A 19,442-nucleotide genomic window follows, 5' to 3' on the forward strand; every position below is an offset into this window, starting at 1 on the left:
CAGTCATCATGTGTGATAAGAAATACTGGACTTCCTGTCTGGAGGAAAAGCTGAGAGAAAAAGGGTATGTGCTCAGCAAAGATTAAACTTGTACATTGCAAAGAACTTCAGATACATGTCCTGATGGCTTTCTTCAAGGGCTGAAGGAAATTCCTGGGACTTTAAAACATACTGCCAACTGGCTGGCAGGCAGATGCAGAGAATAGTTACTGCCAAGGATGGCATATGAGGCTTTTTCCTCTTCCACAAGGTTTAGGTAATACGACCAGGCAAGACAGGATGCTAAGCTAGTTACTGTTAAATTCCACCTGCAATACAGACCAATGACGAACTAGTTATCCATCTTTTAGATTATTTTTATCTAATAAGAATAGTTGGGGAGATTTATTCGAACCTGTTTAGGAAGAGTAATGATGTTGCCCCTAGCAAATAATCAGATTGCTTCTTTCATTTTTCAGAGGCCTTTTAAAAAAAATGAAAAAAAGCAATCTAATTGGTTGCTATGGACAACTGAACCATTGCTCCTCTACACAGGTTTTGATGAATCTCTCCTAGGGACTTTAATTGTTACCCATACTTCGATTTTGGCCTAAAGAAACTAATGAAAAACTATACAGTGCTTCTGGCAGCTAAATATTGGAGCATCATTGGCAATCTTTGAAGATTCTCTTTTCTCATTAAAAATGAAAGTCAAGCTTTATATAAATATTGAGGCTATTTTTTCACAAGTCATGAAGTTAGGACTTCTATTTTATTTTTGCATGGTTATTTAAACAATAGAGAATATTGCAAAGTATTACAGAGAGTAGAAAGAACACACCTGTAAAAGCGCAAACTCTTTCTACACAGATAAAATGCACAGTACCACACGGCATGAGTGAAAATGGAAAAAGATGAGAAGGAGAAATAAAACAAAAAATTGCAATATATATATATATATATATTTTAGAACCACTCACAAAAGCAGTCCCATATATATATTTTAGAACCACTCACAAAAGCAGTCCCATGTATTTTTAATTTTTTTTATTTAAATAAATGTGTTCTTAAATCAACTTATAAGTTTGATTATGATTGCAATTCATTTATTTTTAGGGAAAAAAATGCAAGGGACCTTTAAGAGGAAGAAACCTGTAGTTGTGACAAACGGGAGTTGAAGCAATAAAGCATTCAGCATTAAGCCTAGGGGTGTGTGGGGATGAAGGGGAAGAATGCGGAATAAAGCTTGAATGAGGTCAGTGTTGTAAAGTAATGAATTCCCAGATGTATAAAAAGTCCATTTGTAATTAGTGTGCGCCTACTTCCAACACAGAAATAGAAAAGCATTGTTAACATCCTTTTCTTGAATTCCATCATATACTCGAAAAAGAACACAGCAAAGTACCTAAACCACTCTGTACAGAGATAGTCATTGAACAGTTATTTATGCAAATATATTTTATATATTCCTTTTATTAGAATGTTGCAATAAATATATAATATTTACTAAGTCTATGATCTTGCAATATATCCATCTATTTTACCTATACAGTGCTGCTAAAATAAACACTACAGACAATGAAAACTTTTATTTTGTTTATTAAATTCACCATGTCCCCCCATCCTAAAAAGTAAAAAAAAAAAAAAAATGAACATTATTCTTTACAATACTTTTTGAGAAGCACAAAGAAACAAATAAATCTGTAGTAAAGTAAAATGGGATGAGCTAGACATTGCCAAACCGCTCTGATCTTTTCCTCTTCTTTGCCTGGAAAAGCAAAAAAAGAAGAAATGTGAAATCTGAACAAATCGAAACAAACAAAAAAGACAAAAAAAAAGGTGAAATAGGATAAATACAGCTGTTGTCGCCTGTCCACCTTGCTCTTAACTTTTTTAGAGTATATGTTGGTATCTGTATTCTTCATGGGAAAAAAAAAAAAGGACTAACATGCACAGATCATTTGAAAACAGCAGTAAAGAAGCTGAAGGAGGTAATACACAGATGGCATACAGAGCTTTATGGACACTGCTTCCTGTTCTCACATCCCCCCACCTTTAGTAGCTCCCACTACGGTGCCCTTTGACCGACGATAGGGGCTAATTGGCCAGCCTCTCCCCCCCCCCCCCCCCCACCCGAGGCTGTTAGGAGGCACATGTTCTCTGTGGCACAGAGTTCACACTTCTGACAGAAGCCCTCACATTTTTGTGTAAGGTAACCAGGAGCCATCAAATGTGCATATTTGACCCCACATTCCAAAGTTTTACAAGCCAATGCAGGAATAACATTGCCAGCACATGCTTTACATCCAGCTGTGCTAAGCTGCACATGAAAATCTACAGCCTAATAGGAGTTGTAAGCAGATCAGTGTATTTTGTATTTACCAGACAGGTGAAATGAACATTGATCATCTTGCTACAATGGCACCTGTCAGGGGGTGGGATATATTAGGCAGCAAGTGTCAATAGCCAGTTCTTGAAGTTGATATTTTGGAAGCAGATAAATGGGCAAATGTAAGATCTTTGGAGTAATTGTAGATTTAGAGTAGTTTAGTTTACTCCCAATACCTAAAGCGTTTGCGCGTTCATGTCACCTGCACCTCAAAACATAGCTGGGCCAAAGAACAGATCAAGCATTTTTACCTTTTGAATCAACACAACTTCCTCAAACATTGTAAACTATTATAAGCAGGGCCCTCATTCCCCTTTCTCTGAAGGGTTACTGTAAGATGACCGATTTGGTTTATATATAAGTACAGGGGGGTATTGTGAAGTGCTGTGGAAAATGCTGGCTTAGTAAGCACGCATGTAATGAATCCAGCTGGCACCTAGAGCTGCCAATTTTGGGGCAGCAAGTTAAGGTGTGGGCCACAATTATCGGGGAATCTCAAGCCCTAGTGGCTGCTCTCCTTGCATTAAATACTCAGATTTAAAAAGATGCACGAGTACAAAACCTTTCTTTATTCTTTGTCCACCATGACAGCCACCAGAGATGGAAAGTTCAGAAATGTGTGATGTGTTCCGCTAAATTACCTGAGGCATATAAAAAAAACAGCTTTGCAAGCTCTGTATATCTAAAGTGTTACAAGAGGAGAAACAGTGTATTTCTGAAGATATGCGATAACTTATTCGCCAGGAAACAAAAGCATATTTGGCAGGCTTTAATTAAAATCCTACAAGCAGTCTCTGACTTTTGCGAGTTCTGATCCTCCTGCTAATATTGCTTCGGTTGCTATGGGTTACTTATCTAGCAATACTTCTCAAATCACCTCTGGATTTACACCAATGGCTTTAACCCCTTAAGGACTCAGGGTTTTTCTGTTTTTTGCACTTTCGTTTTTTCCTCCTTACCTTTTAAAAATCATAACCCTTTCAATTTTCCACCTAAAAATCCATATTATGGCTTATTTTTTGCGTCGCCAATTCTACTTTGCAGTGACAGTCATTTTACCCAAAAATGCACGGCGAAACAGAAAAAATCATTGTGCGACAAAATCGAAGAAAAAACGCCATTTTGTAACTTTTGGGGGCTTCCGTTTCTACGCAGTGCATATTTCGGTAAAAATTACACCTTATTATTCTGTAGGTCCATACGGTTAAAATGATACCCTACTTATATAGGTTTGATTTTGTCGCACTTCTGGAAAAAATCATAACTACATGTAGGAAAATTTATACCTTGAAAAATGTCATCTTCTGACCCCTATAACTTTTTTACTTTTCCACGTACAGGGCGGTATGAGGACTCATTTTTTGCACCGTGATCTGAAGTTTTTATCGGTATGATGTTTGTTTTGATCGGACTTTTTGATCACTTTTTATTAATTTTTTAATGGTATAAAAAGTGACCAAAAATGCGCTTTTTTGACTTTGGAATTTTTTTGCGCGTACGCCATTGACCGTGCGGTTTAATTAATGATATATTTTTATTGTTCGGACATTTACGCACGCGGCGATACCACATATGTTTATTTTTATTTTTTTTTTACACTGTTTTATTTTTTTTTATGGGAAAAGGGGGGTGATTCAAACTTTTATTAGGGAAGGGGTTAAATGACCTTTATTAACACTTTTTTTTTTTTGCAGTGTTATAGGTTCCATAGGGACCTATAACACTGCACACACTGATCTCTCATCCTGATCACAGGCGTGTATTAACATGCCTGTGATCAGTGTTATCGGCGCTTGACTGCTCCTGCCTGGATCTCAGGCACGGAGCAGTCATTCGCCGATCGGACACCGAGGAGGCAGGTAAGGCCCTCCCGGTGTCCTGTAAGCTGTTCGGGACGCCGCGATTTCACCGCGGCGGTCCCGAACAGCCCGACTGAGCAGCCGGGTCACTTTCACTTTAGAAGCGGCGGTCAGCTTTGACCGCCGCTTCTAAAGGGTTAATACCGCACATCGCCGCGATCGGCAATGTGCGGTATTAGCCGCGGGTCCCAGCTGTTGATGAGCGCCGCGGGAGCCGGCGCAGGACGTAAATATACGTCCTGCGTCGTTAAGGGGTTAAACCAAAGAGTACTGATGAACCCCAGTGTGCCGCCTAGTATTCCTAGAGGGGGTCGGAGTTCTCAAAGATCTGGGGACTTTCAGCCACCATCTAAAAAAAACAAAAAAAAAACAAAACTAAACTGGTGGTCGATTCTAACTCAGGTGAAGAGGATCTGATATCTAGATCTGATATAGAGGGTATTGAGGAAGGCAAAATCTCTCCGGGGCCCTCTAAACCTGAAAATACAAAGTATTTTTTCTTATCTGATGATACTGAGACTCTCCTTAAAGCAGTTAGATATGTTATGGGTTTACAAGAGGAAGAGCATCCTATGACTATACAGGATGAAATGTTTGGTGGATTGAACTTGGGAAGCCACATCTGCAATACTAAATCCTAATATTGCGGCCACAAGCGTGGCTATAGAACGTGTACGTGTGGTTGTCTCAAAGGATCACATTAAAAATAAGACACCAAAAGAAGATCTTTTGTCATCTGTTCCCATGTTAACCTGTTAAGGACCCAGAGCGTACCTGTCCGCTCCCGATCTATAACGCGGGGCCTCTAACAACGGCCGGGACTCGTGGCTAATAGCGCGCGGCATTGATCGCGCTGCTGCGCGCTATTAACCCTTTAGACGCAGCGTTCAAAGTTGAACGCCGCGTCTAAAATGAAAGTGAAACCATGCCGGTTAGCTCAGGGAGCTGTTCGGGATAGCCGCGGTGAAATCGCGGCATCCCGAACAGCTTACAGGACAGCTGGAGGGTCCCTACCTGCCTCCTCGCTGACCGATCGCCAAATGACTGCTCAGTGCCTGAGATCCAGGCATGAGCAGTCAAGCGGCAGAATTATCGATCACTGGTTTCTTATGAGAAACCAGTGATCAATGTGAAAGATCAGTGTGTGCAGTGTTATAGGTCCCTATGGGAGCTATAACACTGCAAAAAAAAAAAGTGAAAAAAAAAAATAAGTGAATAAAGATCATTTAACCCCTCCCCTATTAAAAGTTTGAATCACCCCCCTTTTCCCATGACAAAAAAACAAACAAAAAAAAACCAGTGTAAATAAAAATAAACATATGTGGTATCGCCACGTGCGGAAATGTCCGAATTATAAAAATATATCATTAATTAAACCGCACGGTCAATGGCGTGCACACAAAAAAATTCCAAAGTCCAAAATAGTGCATTTTTGGTCACTTTTTATATCATGAAAAAATGAATAAAAAGCGATCAATAAGTCCTATCAATGAAAATGGTATCGCTAAAAACTTCAGATCACGACGCAAAAAATGAGCCCTCATACCGCCCCATACGCGGAAAAATAAAAAAGTTATAGGGGGTCAGAAGATGACAATTTTAAACGTATAAATTTTCCTGCATGTAGTTTTGATTTTTTTCAGAAGTACGACAAAATCAAACCTATATAAGTAGGGTATTATTTTAACCGTATGGACCTATAGAATAAAAAGAAGATGTAATTTTTACCGAAAAATGTACTGTGCAGAATGTGTCTCACATTGATTTTTTTTTTTCGTTTCGCCGCAGATTTTTCGGTAAAATGACTAACGTCATTACAAAGTAGAATTGGTGGCGCAAAAAATAAGCCATCATATGGATTTTTTGGTGAAAGATTGAAAGAGTTATGATTTTTTAAAGGTAAGGAGGAAAAAACGAAAATGCAAAAACGGAAAAACCCCGGGTCCTTAGGGGTTAAAACTTGCAGCTGGTTTCCATGCAGATGCTTCAGGGTCACTTTTCTTCCCTGTTCCTAGTCCCGAAACCAAATGGCTCTTCCCGTACTATAATAAGCTTGAAGTTTCTAAACAAGTTTATTGTGTACAAAAAAATTCAAAATGGAATCTCTAAAGACCGCAATCCCAAAGATTTCAGCAGGGGCTCTTACAATGTTGGATTTGAAGGACGCATATTTCCATGTGCCTATTCATGCGGACTTTCAGAAATATCTCAGATTTGCAGTTTGTCACAACGGGGGGATTCTTCACTTCCAATTTGTAGCCCTTCCATTGGGGATTGCATCAGCCCCCAGGCTGTTCACAAAATTGATGGTAGAGGTAATTGCCTTCTTAAGACTAAAATATATTGTCATAATTCCCTATCTGGACAATCTCCTGATTTCAGCAAGTTCTCCAGATCTGCTAAAAGTTCATCAACATCAAGTAATCTGTTTACAAAATCTAGGATGGATCATAAATCTAGTATAATCAGATTTGATACCCAGCCACAGGAAGAAATTTCTGGGAATGATTCTGGACTCTGTAAAAAGTCCACTACCCTTCTAAAAGAAAAGATAGAAATACAACATTTCCAGAAGAAAAGGACTGTATCAGTAAGGGAAGCTATGTCGGTGTTGGGATCAATTACTTCCACTATTCCAGCTGTCCAATGGGCACAATTCAATTCGGGAATGCTGCAAGCTCAAACTCTAGCGGTTTGGGACAAAACCCAACTCTCATTGGAAGAGAAATGTCAATTGTCTCCCAGGGTGTCAAGGTCTCTAAACTGGTGGCTGAGGAAAAAACTTGAAGAAGTGAGTCTTTTGGTATCCAGATCAGATAAGGATAACAGACGCAAGCACCTGGGGAGTTCATATAAAATAAAGATTATTTTCAAGGTCAGTGGCTTCCACATCTGGAAAATTCTCCTCAAACTACAAGGAGTTGAGAGCAATATTGGAATCCCTACAGGCTGCCAAGCATATGATAGTAAATCGAGACATAAAAGTGTATTCAGACAATTCACAGTGCTCTGCAAGCAATCGCCTCAACATTTTTTTGTCTGGTCAGAGAGGAATGTAGCCTCCATCACGGAAGTTCATCTAAAAGCCTCCTGCAATTTGGTGGCGGATTTTCTGAGTCGGAGGACATTGGACCCAGGAGAGTTGTCTCTCAACCCTCTGATAAACAAGTGGGGATCTCGTTGCATAGATCTATTTGCGTCTCGGAAGAATGGGAAAGTGGGGAAGTTCTTCTCCCCGGATCAAAGGGACAATCCGGAGGCGGTGGATGCATTGGCCCAAACTTGGAACTTTCCTCTCGCCTATGCATTTCCTCCAATCCCTCTTATTGCAAGATCACTAGCAAAAATCCAGGACAGCAACTTAACAGTGATATTTGTAGCTCCTTTTTGGCCAAAAAGGGTCTGGTTCTGCCTTCTGAAGAGCTTAGCAATAGATGACCCTTTTCCTCTTCCTTTAATAAACAACCTTCTTCAGGGCACAATGTGTTATCAAGGCATTCAAAATCTACAGCTTACTGCCTGGATTCTAAGGAGTCGCTTTTAAAACAAAGGGATTTATTTGAAAAAGTCATTGCTACTCTTCTAAAAAGTAGAAACAATTCTACATCTAAGATATTATACATCTAAGATATCTAAGATCTTTATATGAAGATCTGGAGGAAGTTTGTAGAATGGATCGCTCCTAAAGAAATTAATCTATCCAAACCTGATGTTCCCTGTATTCTTGAGTTCTTACAGGAAGGGTTTGAAAAAGGCCTGTCTGTAAGTAACCTTAAAGTCCAGGTGGCAGCTTTGGGTCCAGTTTTCGATCAGCCAACCGTGGATCATCGATGGATTAAACATTTCTTTAAAACCTTAGGCTAGAATCAAACCTAAAATTCCAATCCGAAAACCCTCCTGGAATCTTAATTGGGTTCTTTCAGTATCTCCCTCTGAACCTTTGGGTCAGATATCTCTTAGATTCTTGACACTCAAAACTACTCTCCTAATTTCAATTACTACTGCCCACAGAATTGGAGAAAATCTATCTATCTATAAGAGAACTTTAAATGACTGTCTCGGATGACAGAGTGACTCTGGGGTTGGACCCTGCTTTTTTTTTTGCCAAAAGTTGCTTCTAATTTCCACAGATCAATAGATTGTACTTGTCTTTTTTGTTACAATCCAAGGAATGATCAAGAGAAAATCTTTCACACACTAGATGTTAGAAGATGTCTTCTAAGATATCTAGAAGTAACTAACCCTTGGAGACTAGATAACAACTTCTTCAGTTTCAGGGGCCTAACAAAGGCAAGAAAGCCTCCAAAAGTTTAATCGCTAGGTGGCTCAAAACAGTCATCTCTGAGGTTTACACTAAAGGGCAACCAGTTCCAAAAGGGTTGAAGGCTCATTCTACTAGGGCCATGTCTGCTTCATGGGCAGAAAAAAATCTGCTGCATCTATTGACCAAATTCAAACATTATAGGCTTGACCTATCAGATAGCCAGGCCCTTTCTCTTGGTAGGAAAGTGTTGCATGCTACTGTCCCTCCCTAATTAGTTTATTTGGTATTTCTTCATGGTAGAAGATTAAAGCCAGAATTATAACTTACCGATAATTTGATTTTTTTGAGTTCACCATGACAACCCCTTCATACCACCATCACCACCCCGCTTTTTTTTATTTATTATTGATTGGTGTTTAATTATTTCATCTTATCCTGTCCCTAAAGGGTAATTTGTAAAACACTGAGGAGGTGTGGGAGGGGAAGGACTTTTAAACTCTCTGTTCCTGTTCCTATTAGGTCCAAGGGAACCATCTCTCTGGTGGCTGTCATGGTGGACTCAAAAAAACAAACAAATATTCGGTAAGTCATAATTCTGACTTTCCTTTACATGAAAATTGAGACATGGGGCACTGTAATTCCAATTTTGTAATAAAAAATTATTTGCGCTGTCAGTCATTTATTACGGTCTGGTAGTTCAGAAAATACTGTCATCTCACAAGTTTGATTGCTAGGAAGTATCCATAGTAAATGATGGTAACACATTCTTGTCCAATTCAATGAAGAGACAAGAAGGTAAAGTGCCTTCTAAACATTGACGTTATCCCATACTATAAATTGGGTGGCAATTGTCAAGGAATTATGACTTATACCTAGACATCTTTAGTGCTTACTGGTGATTACTGTTATGGCTGCAATCAGCAGTTCTGGGCAACACAATAGGGAAACAGGGGGCTTAAACTAGTAATTCCATAGGCAGGCATTTAGGGCAAAGTCTCTTTGTCTGCTTTTTATTCTGAGATTTTAGATTTTTTTTTCTGAGATTTTAGATAGGGGGAGGGTGGGGGACAGGGGGGGGTGGGGCGGTAACAGTACTGTGTAATACACGGATTTATATTTATTTTTATTTGTTATTTTTTTTATATTGGGGAGGGGGGGCTTACAGACTGTTATACAGGTCACTTCAAGATAAATTAACAAATATATTATATGCTACAAACATTTTTATAAAAAAAATAAAAAATTAAGTGTACCTGTCGTTACCAAAAACTTAGCTAATATATGTAAATTTGTAAATAAACATTGGTTCCAAAAAATTTTATTTTGGTAAAAAAAATGCTGCAACTATTGCCAGTGTGTCTGTGAGGAGACCAAATACAGGAAGCGAGGGGAGGAGAAGCAGAGATCTGTGCAGGCTCCTGGTTTGTCAATTAGCCTGCTGTGTGAGCCAGAAGCGTGTCACAGAGCCTCAGTGCACAGAGCCCTGCTTGTCCTCTCCAATCAAATCTGCAAAGACTAACAACAGTGCAAGCAGATCTTCCATTATCAGGTATTAATCTGGTTTACTTACCACCACCCAGGGGTTCAATTCTGTAAGGCAATCAAAATCATCATCTCATGCTTACCTCAATATCATCCGTTACAGAAGCGGAGCTAGTAACTATGCCAAAACGTTCTTTTCTCTTCTTAAGTTTCTCATCATCTTCACCCTGTTAGAAAGCCAGAAAAATACCAAAATATGATTAAAACTGAGGACAAAAACGTGTGTATATTTATGGAAAAACATGTCAATTGTGTACTATAGAATACATACAAAATAACCAATATGTGTTTCTATCTGAAATAAAAACTTTGTAAATCTGAATTTGTGTTTCCACCATCTAAATTTGATATTTCCATTTTAGTGTATGGTACTATCATACAGCATGCCCACTGTTTGGGGGTTATGTTAGACTCTTCTGTATTACTTCATATATTCAACCACATGCTCCTGTCACAATCTTTAAATCATCTCCAGAACCTGCCATTTTTTCCTGTGAAAAATAGGTAAAACTCTTACTGTTGCCATCATACATTCTTGTCTGGATTACTGTAGCTCTTAACTAAACAGTCTTCCCCCACACTAGACTCTCCCCTCTCCAGTCTATCCTGAATGCAGCAGCCAGGCTCATCCTTATTGCATGCAGCACTATTTTTCCAGTCAGTCAAAAAAGACGACCCTACTACAGGTCAATGGTGTTGGTGAGGCAATGTTTGTGCATGTTATTAATTTTTCTGTTCCTACGATAGAACAAAAAAGACTTAATTCACACAGATGCAGGTAAACAGAGCCTTATAAACCCTTGCTGTATCCTATATCCAGAGGGAAAGCAGTTCATCACTTAAGAGTAAGACTGGATTCACACATCATAAAATCAAAAGAAACAGACAAAAAACAACTATTTTTAACAAGCTTCCTAGTCTATGGGGGAGATTTATCAAAACCTGTCCAGAGGAAAAGTTGCCCAGTTGCCCATAGCAACAAATCAGCTTGCTTCTTTCATTTTTAACAAGACTTCAGCAAAATGAAAGAAGCGATCTGATTGGTTGCTAAAGGTAACTGGGCAACTTTTCCTTTGCACAGGTTTTAAATAAATGTCCCCCTATACTTTTATTTGATTAAACATACGGCCCTTTATTTATACCTATTTTACCGCTGTAGTTTTTTTTATTTTAAGATGTATGAACCCATCCTAATACTGACAAGAGCATTTTGTAGATTTTTTTTGCAGTTTTATTCAATTTTTCTGTAAAGTACACTGCATAAAAACGAAACCCCCAAAAATTAGCAAAATAGTTTTTTTGCTTTCAATTTTATACTACAAATTATTATTTTTTCCGGTGTCACGGTACTTAGGATGAAATGGAAAGGTGTCAATACAAAAGTAAAATTGGTCCTGCAAAAGGACAAGCCCTTATATGGCTCTGATGGGAAAATTTAAATTATGGCCATTAGAAGGCAAAAAGGAAAATGCATAATAAAAATGTGCCTGGTTACCAAGGGGTTAAGTCACCTGTACAGATTTGGGAATTTACAAAACAAAGCCTTTTGAGATTCTGTAAGGAGCCCCGTTTGGAAAAACACAGTGCAAGCAATAAGTAAACTAAACACAGAAACTAACTTTGTACCACTACTGTACTATAGTTTGCGTTGATTTGTAATTAAAACACATTACTTTCGTAAAAAACAAGAAAACTATTAGAAAAAAGTATTTATCAACAGAACTGATTCTACTTCGTGCCCTTTTTTGTGTTTAACAAGTGTCTAAGACAACAGCTCAGATGGTTACTCAACAAGTTTGTCTGGAATCACAGCAAAACAGAACATCACTCATTTACAGTCTTTAAAAGGACAGAAATCATTAATACCAGGGTTAACAAATGAGGGCAATCTCACCACATTTATATGCAGTATTTTTTATGTGACTGTACACCTCCTTAATACTTCTCTCCCCCTTCCAGCATGCACTCCTGACTACTCCACTAAATCAACTATTCTGAATTATCAAGCCACTTGACCTCTAGGCCAGCTGGTGTCACAAAGAGGCACACTTACAATGCTCCTCACTCCATCTTTAGCCTTATACTGACAGCTTTTGATTCATGAGCTGCTGGAGCCCATCTGAGCCAAATTACTCCTAACCAAAAGCCAGCAGGCCAGGCATTTATCAAACCTTTCCCCTCTATACTTGTTTCTGCCCCAGGCCATGCTCAAGTGCACCCATGGGCACCAAGCTGCTAGGGACAGTGACCTCCTCCACTGGAGTGTCAGATGGCTTTATTTTTTTAGTGCCTTCCATGCTCCCTATTCCTCTTGCTAGTAGCATCCATTTTCATGTGAACATTGGGTTTCTTTTGCTGTTATGTACATTTGCTTAACAAAACCTTCTATTACTTTGAAAAGTAATAAAGCAAGTGCATCTGGTAGAGATAGAAAAGCAAGAAAAACCATCACTAGTTATGAAGCATGTATCACAGCCTGGCTATAGTGTAACACAAATACATATGGATATATATATGCAAGACAATATACAGGAATCCAGATAGGCTGGGATCAATTCCTCAAGCCTGGTTATGCAGAGTCTTTATCCACATATGAGAAAAGAAAATGTACTGCTTTCCTTGTTTTTAAGTACCCGCAAAAAAATTATATATATATATATATATATATATATATATATATATATATATATATATATATATATATATATATATATATACACACATACACACACACACACACACACACACACACACAGTGTAAATGTAAAATAGCAGGGACAGCAGTGATTGGGAAATCGGGACAGGGGCGTATGGTTGCTTAATTTTCGATGCACCGCATGCCAAATACCAAAATGTTTTGATTGTCCTAATACCCCTTCAATAAGTACGGCATGACTTTACATGTTTCACAGGGATTAAAAGCTGTATACACACAGTGCTTCTGATAGGTCATCTTTACAGCTATACTTTGTGCCAAATGCATGTTTGTCATAAGGTCCAAAAATAATAGTTTTCTAGATCATATTCAGGAATGAAATCAAACTATTTTGTCTTTAATATGTACAGATGTATTGTGGAGCAGACTTATCAGTTACAGGCAGGACTTCACAGACAGATGAACCATCTTTCTGACCTACACAACAGGGTGAAGAGATATCTTGGCCCAAGTAATATGCAGGATGGCAGAGGTTCAAATTCCTGTTGCTTTCCTTCCCCTGCCGAGGTGTATACCAAGTCAGTACATCTACACCACCAACCACGAGCCTTGTCGAATTAAGGAAGTCTAGCTGTGGTCAGATTAGACTCATTTGGATTGCTTTGTTTACACAGCCCCTATCCAAAGGATAGGGTATAAGTTATAGACTGTGGGGGACACAACTGGAGAAGGAGCAAGTGCTTAAAAAAGGAAGCTGGATTGTGTGGCCAAGGATTCCAAAAGGTGATGGAAATTTCAAAGATATATTCTTTATTCTAAAGCTAAGAACACGCAACGCGTTTCTGGGCTATTGCCTTTTCATCAGGTGTGACACAAAAGGAGGCAAAGTATTACAATATATAGAAAAAGTACAGGTCACATGACCCCAAACCGGAATTGACATTTTAAAAAATTCTCATTCACGAATCTGACAATATATAATAATAATAATAATAAAAAAATCACAGCTGACATTATAACTCATATATATATATACACATATATATATATATATATATATATATATATATATATATATATATCTAGTCTAGTTCCAGACCCATATCAGTATGATCAGTAAAATGACTAATTGTCAGCTTGCTATTCTTTTTATTTAACTTCAATTTATTGTTTTTTTCTGTTTACTTTGTGGAGGTGTATGCGCGTGGTGGGGATCCAGCATGTGACGTGGGGCGGCATCTGGTGAGATGTGCCTCTGGGTCCCTCTTGTTGAATCCTCCTTCTGTGATATACACAGTTTCATTTGATAGCACTATAGTAGTTTTGGTATTGGCGAGTGTTTTGTGGTGCTCTGGTCCCCGCAGGGACTGACATGACAGGTTGGTCCTCGGTGGACCAGCGCACACATGATGCATAAGCTAAGCTACTTATACTAAGAACACTTTTTTATATAACATATAGTATTACACTTTTTCACTCTTTGAGTGAGGGCACAAAAAGCATTTTCCACCTTTTAAGATGGCGCTGAGGGATTTAGTATCTTGTGCGCAGGCTCGGTACTGCACGGGGGTGATCACACCCTTATGCAATATGGAGCCGCGAGCTACAAAACACCAGTGCGCATGTGCGTACTTTCATTTTCATACATGTCCGAGTTCCCCGTTTCCTTATTGGATACAGTTTGCCATGGTGGGTGTGACTTTGTCGGACATGCTTCCGGAACGCCAGTAAGCATCACACGCCATGATACACATGTCTAAGGTATTATAGTATTCCTCTGATTGTTTCTTGTTTTTAATTATCCAATTATGTCTTTTTTTAATTCACTATATGCACTTTTCTTATAAAGTATATGTGTCATATACTCAAGCACTTTCTGACTGTATTGTGAACTATACAGTCCTTATCATGTATAAGATTGTTTGCACTGTAAGCATATTTAGCACTAATTGCACTTTACAGTAATTATTGATGCACTGTTTTATTGATTGATATTGAGGTGTATAAATTGTAGCACAAATCTGTTTGTAACTAGCTTGAGAAAGGTTCTGGAGAGGACCGAAACGTCGCTGCTGTGTAACATTTTTTTGATTGAATAAATCACCCTGTTTTCACTTTCATGGAGTGCTGCACTGGCTTCATTATATATCTCACACACACACACACACACACACACACACATATACACCGTGGGGATCAAAAGTTTGGGCACCCCAGGTAAAAATTTGTATTAATGTGCATAAAGAAGCCAAGGAAAGATGGAAAAAATCTCCAAAAAGCATCAAATTACAGATTATACATTCTTATAATATGTCAACAAGAGTTAGATTTTATTTCCATCATTTACACTTTCAAAATAAGAGAAAACAAAAAAAAATGGCGTCTGCAAAAGTTTGGGCACCCTGCAGAATTTATAGCATGCACTGCCCCCTTTGGCAAGTATCACAGCTTGTAAATGCTTTTTGTAGCCAGCCAAGAGTCTTTCAATTCTTGTTTGAGGTATCTTAGCCCAGAAATCTCAAAGAACTGGAAGACTTTTGCAAGGAAGAATGGGCAATCTGTCACGCACTGCTCTTTTAAGGTCTATCCATAGATTTTCAATTATGTTGAGGTCAGGAGATTGTGAAGGCCTTAGCAAAACCTTCAATTTACGCCTCTTGATGTAATCCCCCTGTGGATTTCGAGGGGTGTTTAGGATCATTATCCATCCTCTCTTTAACTTCAGCTTTTTCTCAGATGGCATCAAGTTAGCATCCAAAATTTGCTGAAATGTTATTGAATCCATTTTTCCTTCTACTCATGAGATTTTCCCTGTGCCACTGGCTGCAATACAACCCCAAAGCATGATTGATCCACCCCCCATGCTTAACAGTTGGACAGAGGTTCTTTCCCCTTCTTCTCCAAATGTACCTTTGCTCATTCCGGTGTGAGGTGTTTTTTTTGCGCCCCCGTAGATCCATGCGTCCGCTCCTCCCCCAGCTCTCCGAACATTTCCGAAGCTAGAACTGGGGGAGGGCAGAGCAAGGGGAGGGAGGAGGTTAGCGCCCCCTCCCTCATCTCCCCTCCCTGAGCTCGGCTGGACGCAGATCTCTACGGCACGCCCCCTCCCTGAGGACATAGATCTCCACGTCAGGTTCCCTCCCTCATCTCCCCGAGCTGAGGACGTAAATCTCCACGGCAGGTCCCTCCCTCATCTCCCCGAGCTGAGGACGTAAATCTCCACGGCAGGTCCCTCCCTCATCTCCCCTCCCTGAGGACATAGATCGCCACGGCAGGTCCCCTACCTCATCTCCCCGAGCTGAGGACGTAGATCTCCACGGCAGGTCCCCTCCCTGAGGACGTAGAGCAGTGCTCCCATTGAGCTCTATGTGTAAAGGGGGACATACTGTACGGGCTAAAGGGGGACATACTGTACAAGCTAAACGTCCCCCTTTACACATAGAGCTCATTGGGAACACTGCTCTACGTCCTCAGCTCGGGGAGATGAGGGAGGGACCTGCCGTGGAGATCTATGTCCTCAGTGAGGGGGCGTGGCCGTAGAGATCTGGGTCCAGCCGAGCTCAGGGAGGGGAGATGAGGGAGGGGGCGTGAACCTCCTCCCTCCCCTTCCCCAGTTCTAGCTTCGGAAATGTTTGGAGAGCTGGGGGAGGAGCGGACGCATGGATCTACGGGGGCGCAAAAAACCACCTCACACCGGCCAAAAAGTTAAATTTTAACCTCATCGGTCCACAAAACTTGTTTCCAAAATACATCAGGCTTGTCTATATGTTCATTTGCAAAGTTCAAACACTGATTTTTGTGGTGAGGACATAGAAGAGGATTTCCTCTGATGACTCTTCCATGAAGACAAGTATCTCTTTATCGTGGAATAGTGTACCACAACTCCAGTGTCTGCCAGATCTTTCTGGAGGGATTGTGCAGTCAAATGTGGGTTTTGAATAGTTTTTCTCACAATCCTGCGATCTGTTCTGTCTGATATTTTTCTTGGTCTTCCAGATCTTGCTTTAACTTCCACTGTTCCTGATGACTGCCATTTCTTAATTACATTCCGAACAGAGGATATTGACATTTGAAAACGTTTTGTTATCTTCTTATAGCCTTCTCCAGCTTTGTGAGCGTCAACTATTTTCAGTTTCAGATTTCTAAACAACTGCTTAGAAGAACCCATGGTGCTGATTGTTGGGGCAAGATCAGATGAGTCTGGGCATTTAAAACCTTTGAGACTGACATCACCTGGTCTTCCCAGATGATGACTGAGAACAATCCATGACACTGGCAGGTCTCAGCTTTGCAAAGGGGGCAGTGCATGCTATAAATTCTGCAGGGTGCCCAAAGTTTTGCAGACCCCATTTTTTTTTGTTTTCTGTTATCTTGATAGTGTAAATGATGGAAATGAAATCTAACTTTTGTTGACATATTACATATATCTTTCCTTGGCTTCTTCATGCACATTAAAACAAATTTTTACCTGGGGTGCCCAAACTTTTGATCCCCAATATATATATATATATATATACACTGTATATATGTCCAGGTTGACAGCATCTCAGTATGTCTGTGTAGTTTTGGTGCCCAGGTCAAGGGCCCACAGCTATCTACACAAAAAAGGAAGGTTGGCTGCAGCACACAAAAAGTAAATTCACTGTAAATTGTGTGCTGCAACCAATCTTCTCTCTCTATATTATATTATATATATATATATATATATATATATATATATATATATATATATATATATATATATATATCTATCCATCTATCTATCTCATTAAACAGTGGTCTTAATATTTTCATTTAATCATTCGGGCCAATGTGTTAAGCGTATCAATTCAAAAAAGGACACTATTGACTAGGTACTGTAAACGTTTAGGATGTTTTTCGGGTATGGATTCTATAATGCCAATTGTTACACCAGTAGCATCTCCATGTGTGAGGGCAATATAGCTAGATGTTGAATGAATTTTGCATCAATGTTAAATCTGTGTTTGTTCATGCGAGCACGGAGAGCTGGCACCGTTCTCCCCACATACTGCAAACCGCAGCTGCAAGAAGGTATACAACATATGAAGAGGAGCAGTTACCACTATTTAGATTAAAAAAAGTGTTTCCAGTGGAACGTGATTCAAATGAAAAATATCCCATTCTCAGGGATCTGCTGGCAACACAAAGATCTAGCTTTATTACATCCAGCTTTATTACATCGTATCGTCACGTGTGTAACCTTAGTATCCCAAACAGTAACATTAGTGTCCAGACAATTCAGCCGGCTGGGGGCCAGATAGTCATGAAGGGTCTGGGCTTGACGAAAGGTCATTAAAAGGTTTAGTAGGAATCCATTTTCTCAAAACTGGATCCAGCATTAGAGTACCTGTCATCAAGCCATATTTTCTTAACTAACTCAGATTATATTCACTAACTACTTCTAACACCCCTCCTGCCCTAAAAAAAAATTCTGAGCTTTAAAAAGTTCTGTATCATACTTTTCCCCTTGCTCACATTGTGTGAGCGCCCGGCAGGAGAAAGTGGGCTTTCCCCAGCAGGGGCGACCTCACTGAAGCCTGCAAGAGCTGTGCCTTTCCCTGCGCCGCATACACTTCCTGAGTTTGGACTTCTGCAAGTCCGGGTGGAGACCAAATTAACTGTATGAGAAGAGAACAGAGCCACATGGTGGCTGTTTTTTCAATCGCATTAAAAACAAATAAAAAGGCTGAGAATTTTAACAGCAAGTAAATAAAGTATGTTATAATAACATAAGGAACAATATATTAAAGGCTTAGTTTTGTGACAGGTACTCTAAGATGGATCAGTGTTGTTCCAAAATCCTACATATTTGAGTGGTACAGGAATTGTAATTTGTTATAAAAATTAAATTAGCATTTGTACACTGTCATTTTATTCTTTTACTCATTTTTTGTATTTTCAATCTTTTTACAATCAAATTTTCCTGTAAAGGATACTCGATTTTTTTAAAGGAATCAGTTAAAAAAAATTTGGGGTAACCTTTTTTCACAAAAACAGTCACGTAATATGGCAACTTTCATTATCAGTGATACAATTTTTGCGAATATGCTGATATTGTCCAAATTGCACATTCCGTTTTGAATAACAACAACTAGAAAAATTTAGGAAGCTATTGACATCAACCTGTTTAAAGTGTGTCAATGTCCAATAGGGCAAACCTTATATTCGGCACTGGGGTACATGTGTGAAAAAAAACGAAGGCTCTAACTTTTTGCTATAGGCAATATCAGAAAAAAAATCACACTTGATAACCATGTATTTTCTCTTCAATACTTTTTAGTTATCAAATATTGTAATACAAAATCGGAGAATTCTCCACTTTTCAAGTAAGAATAAGTACAAAAAATGCTTCACCCACAGAGCTCTCTTAAGTGTCCGGCAATCATTCATCGGTCTAACCCCTTCGTGAGAGGAAGGAAGGAATAGTCAGCTCCGTTATGCCCATGGAAGGGTGAAGCTAAATCGGAAGCTGCATGAGGACTGTCAGATGTTTAAGAGAGCACTGTGGGTGAAGCTTTTTTTACTTGAAAAGTGGAGAATTCTCCGATTTTGTATTACAATATTTGATAACTAAAAAGCATTGAAGAGAAAATAAATGGTTATTAAGTGTGATTTTTTTTCTGATACTGTTTAAAGTGTGTCCTAGTAGAAATAGTATTATGTGGATTTTTTTAATGTCGAGGTTCAAAAATACCATATTAAAAATTTGGGGTAAACGCTAACCCTCAATCA

General features: G+C 39.2%; 1 protein-coding gene across 2 annotated transcripts in view; it reads right to left on the reverse strand.

Annotated features, from left to right (window-relative positions):
* Positions 1-1,688: 1,688 nt before the first annotated feature.
* Positions 1,689-19,442, reverse strand: part of SARNP (SAP domain containing ribonucleoprotein) — an 80,380-nt gene continuing 62,626 nt past the window's right edge. For both annotated transcript variants that reach the window (XM_056562365.1, XM_056562364.1), the window contains 2 exons: positions 10,117-10,200; positions 1,689-1,747 (listed from right to left, as the gene is read on the reverse strand). In XM_056562365.1, coding sequence (XP_056418340.1) covers positions 1,706-1,747; positions 10,117-10,200 — 126 coding nt within the window. In that variant the 3' untranslated portion in view covers positions 1,689-1,705. The remainder of the gene's footprint in view (positions 1,748-10,116; positions 10,201-19,442) is intronic.

Source organism: Hyla sarda, chromosome 2 (assembly GCF_029499605.1).
Source record: "Hyla sarda isolate aHylSar1 chromosome 2, aHylSar1.hap1, whole genome shotgun sequence".
In the NCBI taxonomy this organism is placed as follows: domain Eukaryota; kingdom Metazoa; phylum Chordata; class Amphibia; order Anura; family Hylidae; genus Hyla; species Hyla sarda.